The following is a 16,653-nucleotide window of genomic DNA, read 5'->3' as shown; positions in this document are numbered from 1 at the left end:
GTGTTCCCTGATGAAGACCTTATTTTCCCGTATCCCTCAATGTGATTTGCAAGGAGGTGTGCATCCAACTTGCACTTGAATCCCATAATGGAGGTTTCCATCACTACCTCCTCCGGGAGAGCATTCCAAGCGTCCACCACTTGCTGTGTAAAACAGAACTTTCTGACATTTGTCCTGGGCCTGTCGCCCCTCAATTTCAGTCTATGACCTCTCGTCCGAGTCACATTTGACAACGTCAATAATGATGCTTCTTGCTCTATTTTGTCGAAACCTTTTAGTATTTTAAAAGTCTCTATCATATCCCCTCTCAATCTTCTCTTTTCAAGGGTGAGCAAGCTTAGTTTTCCGAGGCGTTCTTTGTAGCTCAAATTTCCCATACCTTTTACTAGTTTTGTGGCTCGCCTCTGCACCCTCTCCAGCAGGGTTATATCCTTCTTTAGGTAAGGAGACCAGTGTTGGACACAGTACTCCAGGTGTGGTCTGACCATTGCTCTGTAAAGCAGCATTATGACGTTCGCCGATCTACTCGTAATACCCTTCTTTATCATGCCCAACATCCTGTTCGCTTTCTTTGCCGCCGCTGCGCATTGTGCAGATGGCTTCAGGGTCCTGTCTATCAGTACCCCCAGGTCCCTTTACACCTAACATTTTATAATCATGTTCCTTGTTTTTCGTACCCAGATGCATCACTTTGCATTTGTCTATATTAAACTTCATCTGCCACTTTTCCTCCCATTTCTCTAGCTGGTTCAGATCTCTCTGGAGTTTTTTAATGTCCTTTTGTGATCCAACTGATTGACATAGTTTCATGTCATCTGCGAACTTGATTATATTACTCGTCGTTTCCTCTTCCAGGTCATTTATGAATATGTTGAATAATATTGGTCCAAGAACCAAGCCCTGGGGCACACCGCTTGTCACCTTTTCCCAGTCCGAGAACTTCCCATTTATGCCTACCCTCTGCAATCTGTTCTCCAGCCAATTTTCTATCCATCTTAGTATATCCCCTTCAATCCCATGGCTTTGTAGTTTCCTCTGAAGCCTAGCGTGTGGAACCTTGTCGAACACCTTCTGGAAGTCCAAGTATATTATATCCACCGGGTCTCCGCTATCAATTTGTTTGTTCACCTTCTCAAAAAACTGAAGTAAATTCATCAGGCATGACTTCCCCTTCTTGAAGCCTTGTTGACTAGCTCTCATCAGGTCGTGGTTCTCCAGGTGTTGCACTATGCTATCCTTGATTAATGCTTCAACCATCTTCCCAGGAACTGACGTAAGACTCACAGGTCTATAGTTGCCCGGTTCTCCTCTCAATCCTTTTTTAAAGATTGGAATGACATTTGCTATCTTCCAGTCGTCTTGCTATCCTTGATTAATGCTTCAACCATCTTCCCAGGAACTGACGTAAGACTCACAGGTCTATAGTTGCCCGGTTCTCCTCTCGATCCTTTTTTAAAGATTGGAATGACATTTGCTATCTTCCAGTCGTCTGGTATTCGTCCGGTTCTAATTGACAAGTTAGCTAGGGTTTGTAAAAGCTCTCCGATTTCTATCTTAAGTTCCTTTAGCACTCTCGGGTGAATTCCATCCGGTCCAGGGGACTTGTTCCCATGGCTTAATAAAAGGGGCCCTTAGTTATATTTATTTCAGTTTAGAAACCATCTGTCACATACAAAGAGAATTTTATTAAAGGCATGGTGGTGTTTCTTAAGAGGGCTTCCCAAACTTATCCTTGGGGGCCCCTGTTCTGCTCAGGTTTTCAGTGAATATACATCTGATAAATTTGCATATGCCAAGTCTCCAGTAGAGCAAACATCTTCTTTATAGTTACTCTGGATATTCTGTAAACCCATCTGTCAGAGAATGGGGTTGTGGGGGAGGGGTATACTGCTATTGACGAACCTCTGTGGTTTACTAATGGTATAAAAAATAAAATAATGAGCAAATTTATTGGTTGAAGGAATTCCTTCAGGAAGGGGTGTTTTAAATACCAGAATAAAATTACTCATTCGAGTGTCCTTGGTCTTGATTACCAAGTTTAGTCTTTTGGGTTTCGGGATACTGTGTAGGTACTGTGCAGTCACTTGGAATGTGGGTAGTGAGCACAATTACTGCATCTCGGCTCAACATAGGGTACCTTTTGAGCCAATAATTCACATAGAGATTTACATTTTCATAAAAATAATATTTATTCAATTTATATCAAAATTAAACTTGAGGTTCAAATTAGAATTAAAATGCCAATTAATTATATGCATTATATGTATTTCCATAAACCATAACCTCATAATTATTCTGTGTGTGAGGGGGAATTCTTTCCCAGGAACTAAGTGGTCCCTGTGAAAAGAGCGTCGCCCCAGAACCCAAAATGGAGACTTTGCGCTTATACTTATCTCATTATAATGGACTCGCTTATAACGGAACCTCGCCTATAGCGGACGAGGTCCGCTGGTCCTGGCCGCGTGCCTTTATAAACATATCTGAGAGTCCGCTATATGAGAGGATTTTCTGTATAACGGACAACCAATTTGGTCCCCAGAACCGCTTTTAACTGTAGTTTTGTTCGACTATAACGGACATGCAGGCTCTACCTACAAGGTGCGTGACGTGACAGTGATATAGTATCAACATGCAGCCCAGTAGAAAATGACAGAGTATTTTTCTTTCCAGTACAGTACGACATAATGCTTTAGAACATCTTTTGGAAATAAAGTGTCCACATTGGAAAATCTAGGACTGGGATGCAGAGATTGGATACCTTGCACATAGTTTAAGATGTGTACAAGAGGTACAAAATAAGATTATTCAGGACTGTGTGTCATTGCACCAGAAACATGAGCAGATGGAGAATGCCAATAGAAAGTTTTATTTGAGAATCATAAACTTTCCAAAGATAGTAAATTATGCCACATGTTGAGTTGTAAAAAAAAAAAAAAAATGACTGAAGTCCTCAAGATACCAACTGATGCGATTCTACCAATTAGCAAGGCTTATTATTTACTAACTAGAAGATGGTACCCTGAAGGACAACATCCAAACGGGAATATGATGACTATCTCCAGATAGTTTGAATGTGTCAGAGCTACTAGTGACTTCTATGAAATGTGTGGACACATTGTGACAAATCCAGGGCTAGTTTAGAGTTTTTCTTCTGAATAGCCAGGATTTGCACTGTGGCAGGTATGTGGTCCTGTCCCTTTAAGGCAAAGTGCTGTTAGAAGCAAGGGAAGGCAGCCTGCCAGGGAAATGCCCGAGTCTGTTTTCCTGCCCTAGCTTAGGAGGCATGGCCTTGAGCTCCTAAAAGGCCAGGTCCGATTACAGGAAAGGAGGCAGAGTCACAAGAGGCACAGAGATGGGGAAGCTGGAGTCAGAGAAGGAAACTGTGTCTGAGCACAGACAAACCAGAAGCCCAGCTGAAAAGCAGTGAAAAGCAGAGATTATCCCTCTGACTGGGTTATGGAAGAAGAGGAATTTCCTCTCAACCCAGAAACAGGGTTTTCTTCATTGCCTGAAGCTATGGAGGGTGGTGAATGCCTATTTGAGTCTCAGGAAACAACTGAGACTATGCAGATCAATTAGATCAGTGAGTTCTGATTTTCACTTAACTTACCTGCCTGTTAATATATGGGTTTTGTTCCATGTTTGTGAAAGCACAATATTTCTGGGGTTTTGTTTCATGTTTGTGAAAGCACAATATTTCTGGAAGAGTGTATTTCAAAGGAGAAGGAGTATGGAATTACCATAGGCTGAAGTCAGTTTCTCTTTCTCCCGTTTGTGCTAATTCATGTGTTATTGCAGCTGAGTTGACTCTGTGAGGCTGCCAAGGTTACTGAGATCACAGCAAGGGCTGCAAGCTGTGTGTATTTCACTCTGTTACATGCTGTTAAAACATACCTGTTTTCTCTGCAATAAGAAATTCTCATGTCTCAAAAGAACTATTTAAAAACTGTATGCCATCAGAATACTGTTGCTGAAGGTGTTCATGAGCAAAGCTGGCACAGACTGCCTTATCCAAACCAGGATTAAACCAGCACAGTAATTAACTTCTGATAGAAAGCATAGCCAAGAATACATTGTTTTTTTTGTGAAACATTTATTTTGGACTTTTCCACTTTTTGCTTTCATTTTGAACTGCTCCAGTGCAATGAACTGGAGTCTGAGTTTGCAAAGGTGCTTTCCCTATGTTATGCAAAGACTATTACCATTGCATAAAAGCTGAACTATTTGCTTGATGCATGTCATGAACATTATCTGTGTGGTGTGCAATCAACATAACACAGGATTGGAAGTTTATATGGCCAGTGGACTACATAAATCTCTATTTTGTTTTGGAAGCCATTCTGACTTGGTGTCTATTGGTTGGTTGAAAACCATCCTACTTACCTGTATGTGCACTAGTAGGCAGTTTCCTAGCTACAGAGGGTGTGCTGGGGTGAAGATTGTCATAGCCCAAACATGCTAACCAAACCAGTTAAGCACCTAGGGGTGACAACATATGCAACTCTGCTGGTTAATATTTCCTTTGAACTGGATAGGAATCATGTTCTGATGCATTTTTTTTTTTTTTCAGCATAGGGCTGAACTGCTTTATGGTAAAAAAAAAAAAAAAAAAAAAAAGTTTAGGGTTTTCCAGACGTTAGCAGAGAGGCCCAGGAACGGCAGAAGTTATTCCCTGCTCTACATAACAGGGCAGTGCAAAATGGAGGAATATTTTTCTTACATTTTTCTGTCAAACATTTAGTGCAATTTGAATTTAGGATCATTCTATTTGCTTTTTTAACTGCCACCACACATTGAGCCAAGGGTTTCAACATATCCTCAGCGATGATATCTAGATCCTTTTCCTGGGCAGCAACTCCTAACATGGAACCCTGCATCATGTAGTTAGTTCAAGGTTCTCAATCTAGCTCTGTCCGTACTAGTTCGCTGTCCCTTTGAGCCTCCGGGTTCCTGCTTGTTGAAGGACCTAACTCTCATGGTGGGTTTCCTGGTGGCCATTATTTCTGCGGAGATGCATTTCTGAGCTGCAGACTTTCTCTTGTCTGCCTCCCTTCCTAGAGTTTTCTAAGGAGCGGGTGGTGCTGCGGCCTGTTCTTTCCTTTCTGCCGAAGGTGGTCTCGCCTAGAGAATGACACAGGGAAAAAATTTATCACTGTCCCTGCCCCATCCAAGCGAGCTCAGTCCCCCGTCCCCGCCCCGCAAGCTGTCATAGCTCACCCGCACAAGCCTCGAATAGTTATGATTTTATGCTGAACTTATTTTATTAAAGTATAAAAAGAGACTATTCTGTACAATTGTCATTTTATAAAAACAAATAATACAGAGCAAGAATCAACAAAACCCCTGTCTCCCCTCCCTTTCACAATTATCCCCTATTGTGAAAACTGAACAAACCAAATTACTACAGAATGCTACATAGAAAAATCAAGCTAACAGAAAACTTCAGTCACACATAGCAGGAATAATGTTAGGGGAAAGAAACTAGGGCAACTGCCCCCTGGTCAGAGAGAGCCCTAAGCCAGTTGGAACCTAAGAAGCACAGCCTGGGCTTTGCAGTTCCCAGTTATATCTAATACCAGCTGTAGCAGGATACATATTTCAAATCTGAAATATTCTAATCACAAAATATAAAATACATTTTTTTTTCTACCTTTTGTTGTCTGGTAATTTTATTCTTCAGATCACATTGGTCTCAGCCTTTGGTTTTGGGTTCCTTCTGTCTTCATCGTGGCATGGCTGGCTCCTGAAGGTAAAATAGGCCCAAGAGGAGCTGGGGAGGAGATGCCGAGTCTGACACAGGTGCAATTTTTTTTAACCACAGGAGCAAGACTTTTCATCGCTTCCACGGGGCAATGAAAGGTCTTGTCCCCATTCCTGTGCTGCGGTGAAAGATCTTGTCCCCATTCCTGCGGTAAACTATTTGCAAATGTCCCATTTACTGCAGTGACCACGGTTTACTGCAGTAAACAGTCCCCGTTTCATTCCCTAGTTTCGCCTTTTCATGTCAACCAGTCCATGCTCCTCCTGGTCTTGGACAGCAGGAAGAGCTCTTCGGAACAGATGCAGTTGCGCAAGTTGAATGTCTTTTGGGTCCTTCGCTCTTATGTTCAGCAGACCTAGAAGTTCCAAAAGTCAGATCGTCTTTTTGTCCTCTTATCAGGTCCTCATAAGGGGGACGGCGCTTCCAAGGCTACCATTGTGTGCTGGAGATTATCGCTTCCGCATATCTTCTTCAGAAGGTCTGTTCTGGATTTTCTCAAGGTTCATTCCACTTGGGGTCAGGCAGCATCTTGGGCTGAGTCTTCTCATGTGCTTCCAGTGGATATCTGTAAAGCTGCGGTTTGGTCTTCTCTGCATTCTTTTGTTTGACATTACCGTGTGGATGTTCAGATGCGTCGGGACACAGTGTTCTGTGAACATGTTCTGGTGGCGGGCCTCTGGAGTTCCCACCTATGGTGAGTACTGCTTTGGTATATCCCATCAGTGAACTGTATCAGTCTGGAGAGATGCTAAAGAAGGAGAAATTAGGTTCTTACCTGCTAATTTTCTTTCTTTTAGACTCTCCAGACTGGTACAGTCCGCACCCTGTCTGTCTGTCTCTTGTTCTTGTGGGATTCACATGAAGAGTGTGGTTGTTGTTTTTTCCTGAGGTTCTAGTATTTTTGTAGGGTCAGGGAGATAAAGAACAGCGGCTTTGGCTCAGCTCGTGTAGCTGGCAAGCTGTGGGGACATTTGCTGAAGGTTTTTTTTCTATGCAATTTCCAACAGTATTCCTCTATGTTAGTTGTTACTCCAGTTTGGAGTGGTACTACTGTTATAATTAGTACTTCTTAGTTCTGCTTGGCAATTCGGCAGGCTGGTTATATAAATGGAAGCACAGCTATTAGTAGTACATCCAAAAGTTTTGTCTCAGTCTCCACCTGCTGGTCATGCTGAGCTATTATCCATCAGTGAACTACAGGTCTGGAGAGTCTGAAAGAAAGAAAATTAGAAGGTAAAAACCTAATTTCTCCTAACCCACTAATCCCGGAATAAAGTGTGGATTTTACATGAAAGAAGAATAGTAAAGGTAAGAACCTAATCTTTTGTTTGTTTAGTTTTCTTTGATTTTTGCTCACTTCCTTCCCCAATTACATTTTTTATTCATGCTTTGCTTTTTTCCTTTTCATCTGAATGATTTTTATTATAAAAATTATTTTTTGTTGCTATTAAATTACATTATGTACACGGTATTGTTGGGAAGTATTGCATTTTCAAACTCATTAATGTTAATTTTCTGCAGCTAAATTAAATGAGATTTCTCACCTGTTTAATCTGCTTTCTCATATTTAGACATCTACCAGGAATAAGGTGCTTGTAATGGAGTTCTGTCCATGTGCAAGCTTATACACTGTTTTGGAAGAGCCATCCAATGCCTATGGATTGCCAGAATCTGAGTTCTTAATTGTGCTAAGAGATGTTGGTATGTAAAAGTTGATATTATTTAGTTGTTTTTTTTACTTGTTCTTTGCAATGGATTTGTGCAGTTTCAACTCTGGGATATCTGTTCACTGGAATATATTGCTGCTTTCTTGTACAATCCCCCTTTATGCTGGGAACCGGTGGGAAGTAGTGTTCCCCTGCTGCCAGGGGCTGTAGGAACTTCGGTTAACAGAAATTCAGCCCCTCCTACTGTGTTTATCTCCTGAATCATTCTCCCTGGACACCAGTTTTGTATTCCTACAAGCCAAGCTGTAGGAGCTCATCTCTTCTGCTCGTGTTTCATTTCTTTAAATTTAGTGTATTTTTATTTTCTTTCCACTTGTGCTGTGGAAGTACCCCATGGGGACATCCTTACAGCAGGAGATCACAGATTTTTAAACAAAGTCTACCTCTGGGGGGTTACCTGCCACTGTAGTAAGCCCCCTGGACAGCCTGCACGTCATATCGGAGCTCCAGAATCGGGAGCTAGCTCACCCCAGGTTCATCTGCTAGTGGGTGGAGCACAGGCTGCGTGGTTCTTTGGAGGCACGCCTGGGATTGGGACCGGACTGCATAGCTTCCCTGAGTGATCCGGTGATGTTGGAATTCATTAGCCAAGGTGACCGGGTAGGTGAGGCAGTCAGATTTGAAAGCCAGTTTTCCAGCTTCCTGAGGTTTGAGATCTCCCTGCATGCTGTTTATGTTGCCTCAACATGCTAATGCCCGTGGGATATCAGACCAACTCCTTGAGTATAGTAACTCAATGGGGTTTCAATTCCTCATTCTTCCCGGTCTGGCAAAAGCTATATTTATATTTTGTACTTTATATTTTATATGTTATATTCTCATTTTCTTATTTCATAAATAAATAGTTTATAAATACTTTATAAATAACTTAGCTTTTCAATCTTTCAGTGATCCTCCCCTTTACCAATGCGTTTTGCATATCTTTATCAAGGTCGGGGAAACTAAAAAATGAAAAGAAAATCACAATTAATTTACCTAACAGTGTACTTTCCACTACATCTAAAATCTAGTAGCAGAAGTTAAATCTAACTTACTCCCTGTTTTACGAAGCCACGCTGCAACGGCCCCGAAGCCCTTTAAATATCTATGGGCTTCAGGGCCGTTACTGCAGCACGGCCGCTAGCGTGGCTTCATAAAACAGGTCCTTAGTCTTATCACATAGTGCTGTCGGCATCCAAAGATGGCTGCGGCATTCCTACAATGCACTGAAATGTAGAATCTCCCCTGCCAGACTGGGAAGAATGAGTAATTGAAACCCCATTGAGTAACTATACTCTCAAGGTGTTGATCTTTTTTTTTTTTTAATCTTTATTAAATTTCCAAACTACCATTGTGCAAACAATTTCAATATACTTAATATTACACGAAATGCACATTAAACTTATAGAGGTGTTGGTCTGATATCCCACGGGCATTAGCATGTTGAGTTTGCAACGACTGAAAAACTTGTATTGTGTTTGATCAATTAAAATACGGACTGTATAAGGGAAGATGGCTCAGTTGTTTATTTTGCCTGCCATTGCTCTATTGCAGCACATAGCACAGTGAGTAGCTGCTTGCCTGCCTAGTTTAGCGATTTTTTTTTGGGGGGGTGTCCTAAAAAGGGTTTTTTGGGTGGTTTCCCCGCATGTCCTAACCCCCCACCCACCCCCACACACACCATCACCACCACCACCTCTAAAATCGCAAAATCGCCGTTTTCCAGGGTTCCCTGTATTTTTCCTGGGTTATTTTAGGGCAAAATTGGCACCACCAGTGGCCATCTTTAATTTTTTCCAAATTGTTTAAAAGTATATTTTTTATACTTAGAAGCTTCGTTTTTGTTCCAAACTTCTCAGATGACTTCCTCAGAACATGATAGCATGGATTCATGCCTCATTTGCGGATGATAGCTGTCAGATTTGCAGCTGTGTTCCACATGCGCCGCAGACTGTGAGGGGGGCAAGGTATGCACGGATTCGGTGCTTTCCACCTCTGAAGAGGTCTTTCTTGGATCTACTGCTGCAAGTGCTGTGAAATTCACGCCTGGAGACCCTCAGAAGGGTGATAGTGGCATTTTGGTGTAATGCAAATGCAGTTCCGGTGAAAAGTCTCATAAATCATCTAAGCACTCTAAATCTGAGGAACACAGAGCAACCCTTGCCACAGGGGAACTCCCCCTTCCCCCCAGAATTTGTGACTATGATGTTATCAGGCATACTTGTTTAAAAAAAATAAGTCCATGCCTGTGGGTCCCCCTCAGAAGACATTCCAACTTGCTGGTTCTTCTCCTCCTCTGGATGCCAATCTGTCTCTGTGCTCCCAGACAAGGACCCCGGAATGCAGATGGACAATGCCTACCCTCAAGGCGGCATCTCTTTCCATCCCCCTGCTTTCTCGGGATGCCTCAGGGGCATCCGCTGATGTGGCTAACCTAGCTGACCTTTGTGATCAGGATTTGTATGGCTCCCGAGATCTAGCGGATGATCCCTCCGTTCACAGATTCTTCAAGCCTAATTGTCTTGAGGATCTCATGTCAGAATCCCTGCGGGAATTGAATCCGCAGTCGGATCAGACTGTCTAGACGGAATGTTCCTTGATGAGTGATTAAAGAACACTCTCTGCCTCCCTTCCTGATAATCCAGATCTGGTCCGGATTCTTTCGGAGGGTATTGGATAACCTGGAAGGTCCCCTGAAATGCGCTTGGGCCATGGCTAAGCTTTACCCCATGGCGCCAGAGTTTTCCAAGCGTTTTTGCTTCTCCGAAGGTGGATTCAGCTGTGGCTCACGTCACCAAGTGTACTTCCTCTGATGGTGGGCTGGTCCTGACAGATATTCAGGACAGGCGGGTAGATTTTATTCTCAAATGCCTCTTTGATTCTGCGGCGGCCGGGGGCAGAGCAACCACAGCCACTTCGTCTGTTGCCCAGCCATGCCATTACAAACTGTGCCATAATGTTAATATCGTGGTTCTCCATGATCTGGATTTTCTAATTTCCGGAGTGGATTATGTAGCAGACGCCTTATGTCATAATGAAGGTCTTCGCCAAACTGGGTGCTTATTCTGTGTCCGCCAGGAGAATGTTGTGGATAAGACAGTGATATGAGGTTTCCTCCTCTAGAGCCACTCTGAGCAGGTTACCCTTCAAGGGGCAATTCTTGTCTCGCCAAAGTCTGGATGACCTCATGGTGAGTGTTCAGGACCGTAAGCCTCAGGTTCTGCCGGGTAACAGACCTCGACCCCCCCCTAGGAGATCGGGGCATCCTAATTTTTGTTTCTTCCGTCACCCCCTTCAGTATGTCATTCCTCCAGCCACGGATCAAAGATTCAATTCTTCAAGGCTACATTTTGGAGGCCCTTTCCATCAGCAGTCCTCAAACAGATGTCCACCCGCTTCCACGAAGAAGCAGTTCTGACACCGGGCCTCTGGCCTCTCGCATGCATCGGAGGACAAATATCGAGTTTTCTGGTGGAGTGGGAGACAGTGACCTCAGACCTATGGGTTCTGGAAGTCCTACACGACGGCCTCAAATTCGAATTTTACCGACCTCTATCAAATTTCTTTCTGGATACTCCTACGGTACGTTCTGAAAAGGCACTCAGGGTACTGGCCACGGTTCGCAGACTGCTAGATCCTGCAGCCAAAGGATGGCTTGGGCTCTGGGAGATATTCTATATACCTCATCATTCCAAAGAAAGGCTCTGACGATTGGAGATAGATTCTGGACTGCAAAACGGTCATTGCTGCACTGAAGGTACCACGTTTCAGATGGAAACTGTACGGTCCGTCATTGCAGCAGTGGTGCTGGGAGAGTCCCTGGCCTTCCTGGATCTCATGGAGACGTATCTTCATATCCCATCTTTCCAGGTCACAAGAGATTCCTACGGTTGCATGTTCTAGGTCAGCACTTTCAGTTTGCTGTTCTTCCGTTCGGCCTGGCGATGGAGCCCAGGGTCTTTACCAATATAATGGTGGTGGTTGCAGCTCTCCTGTTCTCTCAGGGTATCCTGGTCCATCTATATCTGGACGACTTGCTGATCAGAGTTCCATCCCTGGCGGAGGGGACCCGGGCAGTGCAACAAGTGGTGCAATTACTACAACGTTTGGAATGGGTGATCTGAAAAAGAGCCAACTCAATCCTACGCATGATCTGGAGTATCTAGAGATCTGGTTGCACCAGCTCAGAACAAAGTGTTTCTCCTGCTGTCTTGAAAAGAGAAGTTTCCACATACCATTTGAATCATGTTAGCCATTCCAGCTCCAACAGCCTGGCAATATCTCCAGGTTTTGGGACTCTTGGTGGCATTAAGTGATGTGGTTCCGAAGCCCAGGGCCTGGCTGTGCACCCTTCAGGTGTCGTCGTTGTCCTGTTGGAATCCGCAATAGGACTTATTACTTGCACCGCTTCCCTGGACGGCATTGGCGGCATGCAGCAGCATGCAGTGGTGGTTGAGTCCTCTGGCTCTGTCCAAGGGCCTGCCACTTCAGATTTCAGACTGGGTGATTCTCTCCATGGACATAAGTCTCTCCGGTTGGGGGAGCAGTCTGTATACAGTCTGCCACAGTACAGAGCCAGAGGTTGGCCTCGGAGAGCAAGTGGTCGATCAATCACCTTGTGCTGAGGGCAATTCGCTTTGCCTTGCTACATATCCAGAAGTTCTCTTATCACCAGGCTGTCCGAGTGTTCTCGGACAATTCCACAGTAGTGGCATAGTTCAACCGACAGGGAGGCACCAGAAGTCCTCTGCGCATGGAAGCCCGGCTTCTCTTTTCCTGGGCGGGAAAATGCCTAGTAGTTCTGTCTGTGACACCCATGGTGGGCGTAGAAACGTTCAAGCGGATATTTTCAGTTGACAGATGCTGGGTTCCGGAAAGCAGTCTCTCTTCCGGAGAGCGTTCCACCATAGTAAGCCAGTGTGGTCGCCCAACATTCGACCACATAGCGACCGCCAAGAACAGGAAAGCAGTCAGGTTTTACAGCCATTGGCGAGGAGTCCGGCAGTGAAGGCCTGGACGCTGTGGTGCAATCCTGGCCTTGGGGTGGTCTCCTCTACGTCTATCCCTGTGGCCCTTGATAAGATGTGTTTTGCACAGCATTACAGAACACGGGGACCCGGTGATCTTGGTAGCCTCAGATTGGCCACCAAGGAGACCATGGTATGCCAATCTGGTTTGGCCCCAGCACGGTCAGGGGCTTCGGCTGCCCTGCACCCTCGTCTTCATACTCGGAGGCCTAACGCTCTGCAAGATCTGGACTGCCTTGGTCTTATGGCATGGCTTTTGAGTGTATGGCCTTGACAGCCAGGGGCCACTCGATCGCGGTCATTACTGTGTTGTTGCTTAGCAAGCCGAATTCCATGGTAGTAGCCTATGCCAAAGCCTGGAAGTGTTGCCAGGGTTGGTGTTTAAGTTCTCAGGTAGATCCTTCGGTTCCCTCGGTGGCGCAGGTTCTGGATTTCCTGCAGGATAGCCTGAAAGAGGGCCTTGTTGTGGCCTTTCTCACGGTGCAGATCGTGGATCTTTCTTATTTGGGTCCTGTATCCCGCAGAGGCCCCCTAGCGTCTCAACTGGACATTGTCTGTTTCTTGAGGGGAGTGGTTCAACTGAAGCCTCCATTGCGTCTGCCATGCCCGACATAGAATCTGAATCTGGTTCTACACGCGCTGGCTCATCCACCCTATGAATACCTGGAGCAGGCTTCATTGAAGGTTCTAACCATCAAGACGGTTTTCCTGGGTATGGTCATCTCTGCTTGTAGGGTCTTAGAGCTTCAGGTCCTTTCATGCTGGGATCCTTTCCTGCAGATCACGGATTCCACTGTACTTTTGAGGATGGCGCCTTCCTTTCTCCCGAAGGTGGTTTCTGTATTCCATGTGAATCAGGTTCAGCTTCTGGCGTTCGTTTCCTTGGGTTCCAAGGCCTGGGTCTGGATCGCTGCCTCCTTCTAGATTATTTGAAAGTCACTGATGAGTTTTGCCTTTCATACCATCTGTTTGTTCTCTCGGCTTTTGCCTGTAAGGGTAGGGCTGCCTCTAGGGCTACCATTTCCACACGGATTCATGCAGCCATTTCTGCTGGGTAAAAGCCTCCCCTTGGGATCCGGGCTCATTCTATTAGAGGTGTTTCTTCTTCTTGGTCAGAATCTTCTGCATTCCCAGAAGAGATTTGCAGGGCAGCTACATGGTCTTCACTGCACGAGTTTTATCGGATTGAATTGGCAGCCAAGCAGGATGTTGCTTTAGGGGCATCGGTGTTGGCGACGGGCTCATTGGTCCCACCCTAATCTTTAGGGACTGCTCTGTTACATCCCACCTGTTCCCAGCATAAAAGGGAGATTGCACAAGGACAAAAGATTAGGTTCTTACCTCTGCTAATCTTCTTTCTTGTAAATCCATCCTTTTGCTGGGAGCCCAGCCTATATCTGGCCGATTACTGGTAAGCTGGATTTCAGTCTCAGACCAGCCTTTCTTGGAATACCATCTTTTAACTATGGAGTCAAGTTAGCGAGGTTCCTGGGTTTACACCACCTTCTGGCTGAACCCTGGTTTCATGTTCATGTTTTTGATATTTAATAATCTGTTTTCCAATTTGAATTGTTGCTGTTTTGAATATGTTAACATGAGCAGAATTAATTGTTTGGCGGGGAGTTCCCCATTCCCCCCCCCCCCTCTCTTTTGTTTCTTCTGTAGAGATTCTTGGCTGCTTGAAGACTAACTAGTATCTAGGGAGCATGCTCCAGGAGATAAGCACAGTAGCAGGGACTGAATTTCTGTTAATAGAAGTTTCTATAGCTCCTGGCAGCAGGGGAACACCACTTTCCACCTTTTCCCAGCATAAAGGGTGGATTTACAAGAAAAAAGATTAGCAGAAGTAAGAACCCTCTGTTGGCTGAATGGTAGGGTTATCAATCCCTTCCAGCCCTGAACTGTAGGAAACTCAAAACCAAATTCTGACCCCTCATGTGGTCATCGCCTGTGACACTCCCCTGGAATATCAGTTTTGTTTCCTACAGCCTTGCTGTAGGGGCTGTTCTCTTCTGCTCATGTTTTATTTTCTTAAATTCTAGTAAATGAATTTGATATTTGGCACGGGTCTTACCCTTGTGCTGCAGATTCACCCTGCGGGGACATCCTTCGGCAGGAGATCGCAGACTTTTCTATATAAAATTGTCTGCATCTGGGGGTTCCCTGCCGCTGCAGTAAACCCCCTGGACAGCCTGCAGGTCAGATCGGGGCTCTGGGATCGGGAGCTAACACACCCTGGTTCGTCCACTAAAGGATAGAGCACAGGCCACATGGTTCTGTCGAGGTGTGCCTGGGATTGGGACCGGACTGCATACCTTCCCTGGTTGTACTAAGAGGTCCTGGTAGTCACTGACTGAAGTGACAGGGAAGGTGAGGTGGTCAGAAGACCTGAAATCCAGTTTTCTCAGCTCCTGAGGTACAGATCTCCTTGCATGTTCTGTGTTAAGTTTGCCTGCTATTCTTTTCTATGCCCAAATATCTAATTTCTCCAAATAACCTAACCTACAACTTAAATCAGGGGTGTCCAACCTGTGGCCCAAGGGCTGCATACGGACCCATGAAGTATTTTGTGCAGCCTCAGTCAAGGGCGATGCAGTGTTTTCCTCTGCTGCCTCTGGGTGTTTACCATCTTGCCAGCTCCCTCCTCTGACTTGCTGCAGCGTTTGCGCAGCCCCAGAAACATTTTTTTCGGCCAATGTGGCTCAGGAAAACCAAAAGGTTGGACACCCCTGACTTAAATAGTAGTATAAAACATTTAAAGAAGTGTTCAAACAGCAAGACCTCAGAGGTGCCACTCTGGCTCAGTTATCCTCTCATTGCCTCAAGCTTTACACACCAACCTCCTCATAGGTCATGCAAAACTTTCTTTTTATATAAATAATTTTTAAATAGATATTTTAAATAAGTTTAAAGTGCTAGTTTTTCTCCAAACTCCTATTATATTATTTTCAAGGAGTAAATAAAGAATAACACTTATCTTTAACTATGCTTAGCAGCATTCTGTCTGTCGGCCAGGGGGAAAAAATCCGACATGTTTTGCCAAAGAATAAACAGCTTTATCAAGGATTTTCCCTGCAAAGATAACAGAAATCAAAAGATAGCAAACATCTAAATCCTTCTCAAGACTGTTCACCTACCAAATTTCTCTTACCTCACTATGCTGAGTAAACTGAATGTCCCCATGGTTACGGACACATACCACATAGCAAGGACACAATTTTATTACTTCCCTTCTGATGACATCATTTCCCCTCCCACCCCAAAAGAGTAGGGACCAAGAGATTAGATCAATGAGAGCCACTCTATTTCTTGATTTAACCCATAGGGGGCCACGGAATTCAAAGAAAAAATCAAAAACTGTTCTTTAAAATTTAGAGCTTTCTCATAATAGTCTATTGTTCAAGTTTGCTGTTTATGCTATGTTTAGCCTAAGGCAAGAATGGTTTTAAAATTTTTTATCATGAGCAGAATTGATTATGCAATTGGGAGTCCCCCCCTCTCGTTTCTTTGTTTCATTTATTTTAGATTTACCTGGCTTGGGCACTCACTGATATTCCAGGGGAGTGGCACAGTTGATGACCACAGGAGGAGGAGTCAGAATTTGATTTTGAGTTCCCTACAGTTCAGGGCTGGAAGTGATTGATAACCCTACCATTCAGCCTACAGAGTAGATTTACAAGAAAGATTAGCAGAAGTAAGAAACCTAATCTTTCAATCTTTTGTTCGTTCTGGAAAGCATTTATTCTAAGTTCGTCTCACTTCAGTAACATGAGGAACAAACTTAGATTCTACAAATAGGATGAGTAAACATCTGAATTTTATTTACATTTCTTACTTTATGATGTAGTCAGTTTGAATGGAGAGATGTGATTACATCCCTGGTATCGCCCTCATCTGTGCCTTATGAAGAATTAATGTATTAAAAAAAAAAATACAGTATATAGTCCACATATCAGAGCATCTGTACAGATTTAAAATAAAAACATACATAATCTAGAATGACTCACCTATCTACTGGAAAATATATTTGGGCTGCAAAAACCTGAGGGAATATTGGACGATATTGGACCACTCTCTCAGAATCCACCTACCAATCTCTCGCCCCGCTGTCCACCAAAACCATCTCCTACTCCCGTAAGGCCCCCTGGTACCTTCCACA

General features: G+C 44.3%; 1 protein-coding gene across 2 annotated transcripts in view; it reads left to right on the top strand.

The window, feature by feature from the left end:
• TBK1 (TANK binding kinase 1) overlaps positions 1 to 16,653 on the top strand; it is a 330,489-nt gene that overhangs the window by 42,671 nt on the left and 271,165 nt on the right. The window contains exons 1-2 of one of the 2 annotated variants that reach the window (XM_033958609.1): positions 3,433 to 3,583; positions 7,333 to 7,462. In XM_033958609.1, coding sequence (XP_033814500.1) covers positions 7,360 to 7,462 — 103 coding nt within the window. In that variant the 5' untranslated portion in view covers positions 3,433 to 3,583; positions 7,333 to 7,359. Of the gene's footprint in view, positions 1 to 3,432; positions 3,584 to 7,332; positions 7,463 to 16,653 lie in introns of those variants that run through there. The other variant, XM_033958608.1, reaches the window with a different exon arrangement.

The sequence above is a fragment of the Geotrypetes seraphini genome, chromosome 9 (assembly GCF_902459505.1).
Source record: "Geotrypetes seraphini chromosome 9, aGeoSer1.1, whole genome shotgun sequence".
Lineage (NCBI taxonomy): Eukaryota > Metazoa > Chordata > Amphibia > Gymnophiona > Dermophiidae > Geotrypetes > Geotrypetes seraphini.
Note: the sequence above shows the minus strand (reverse complement) of the source record. Positions and strands in the feature narration are given on the sequence as shown.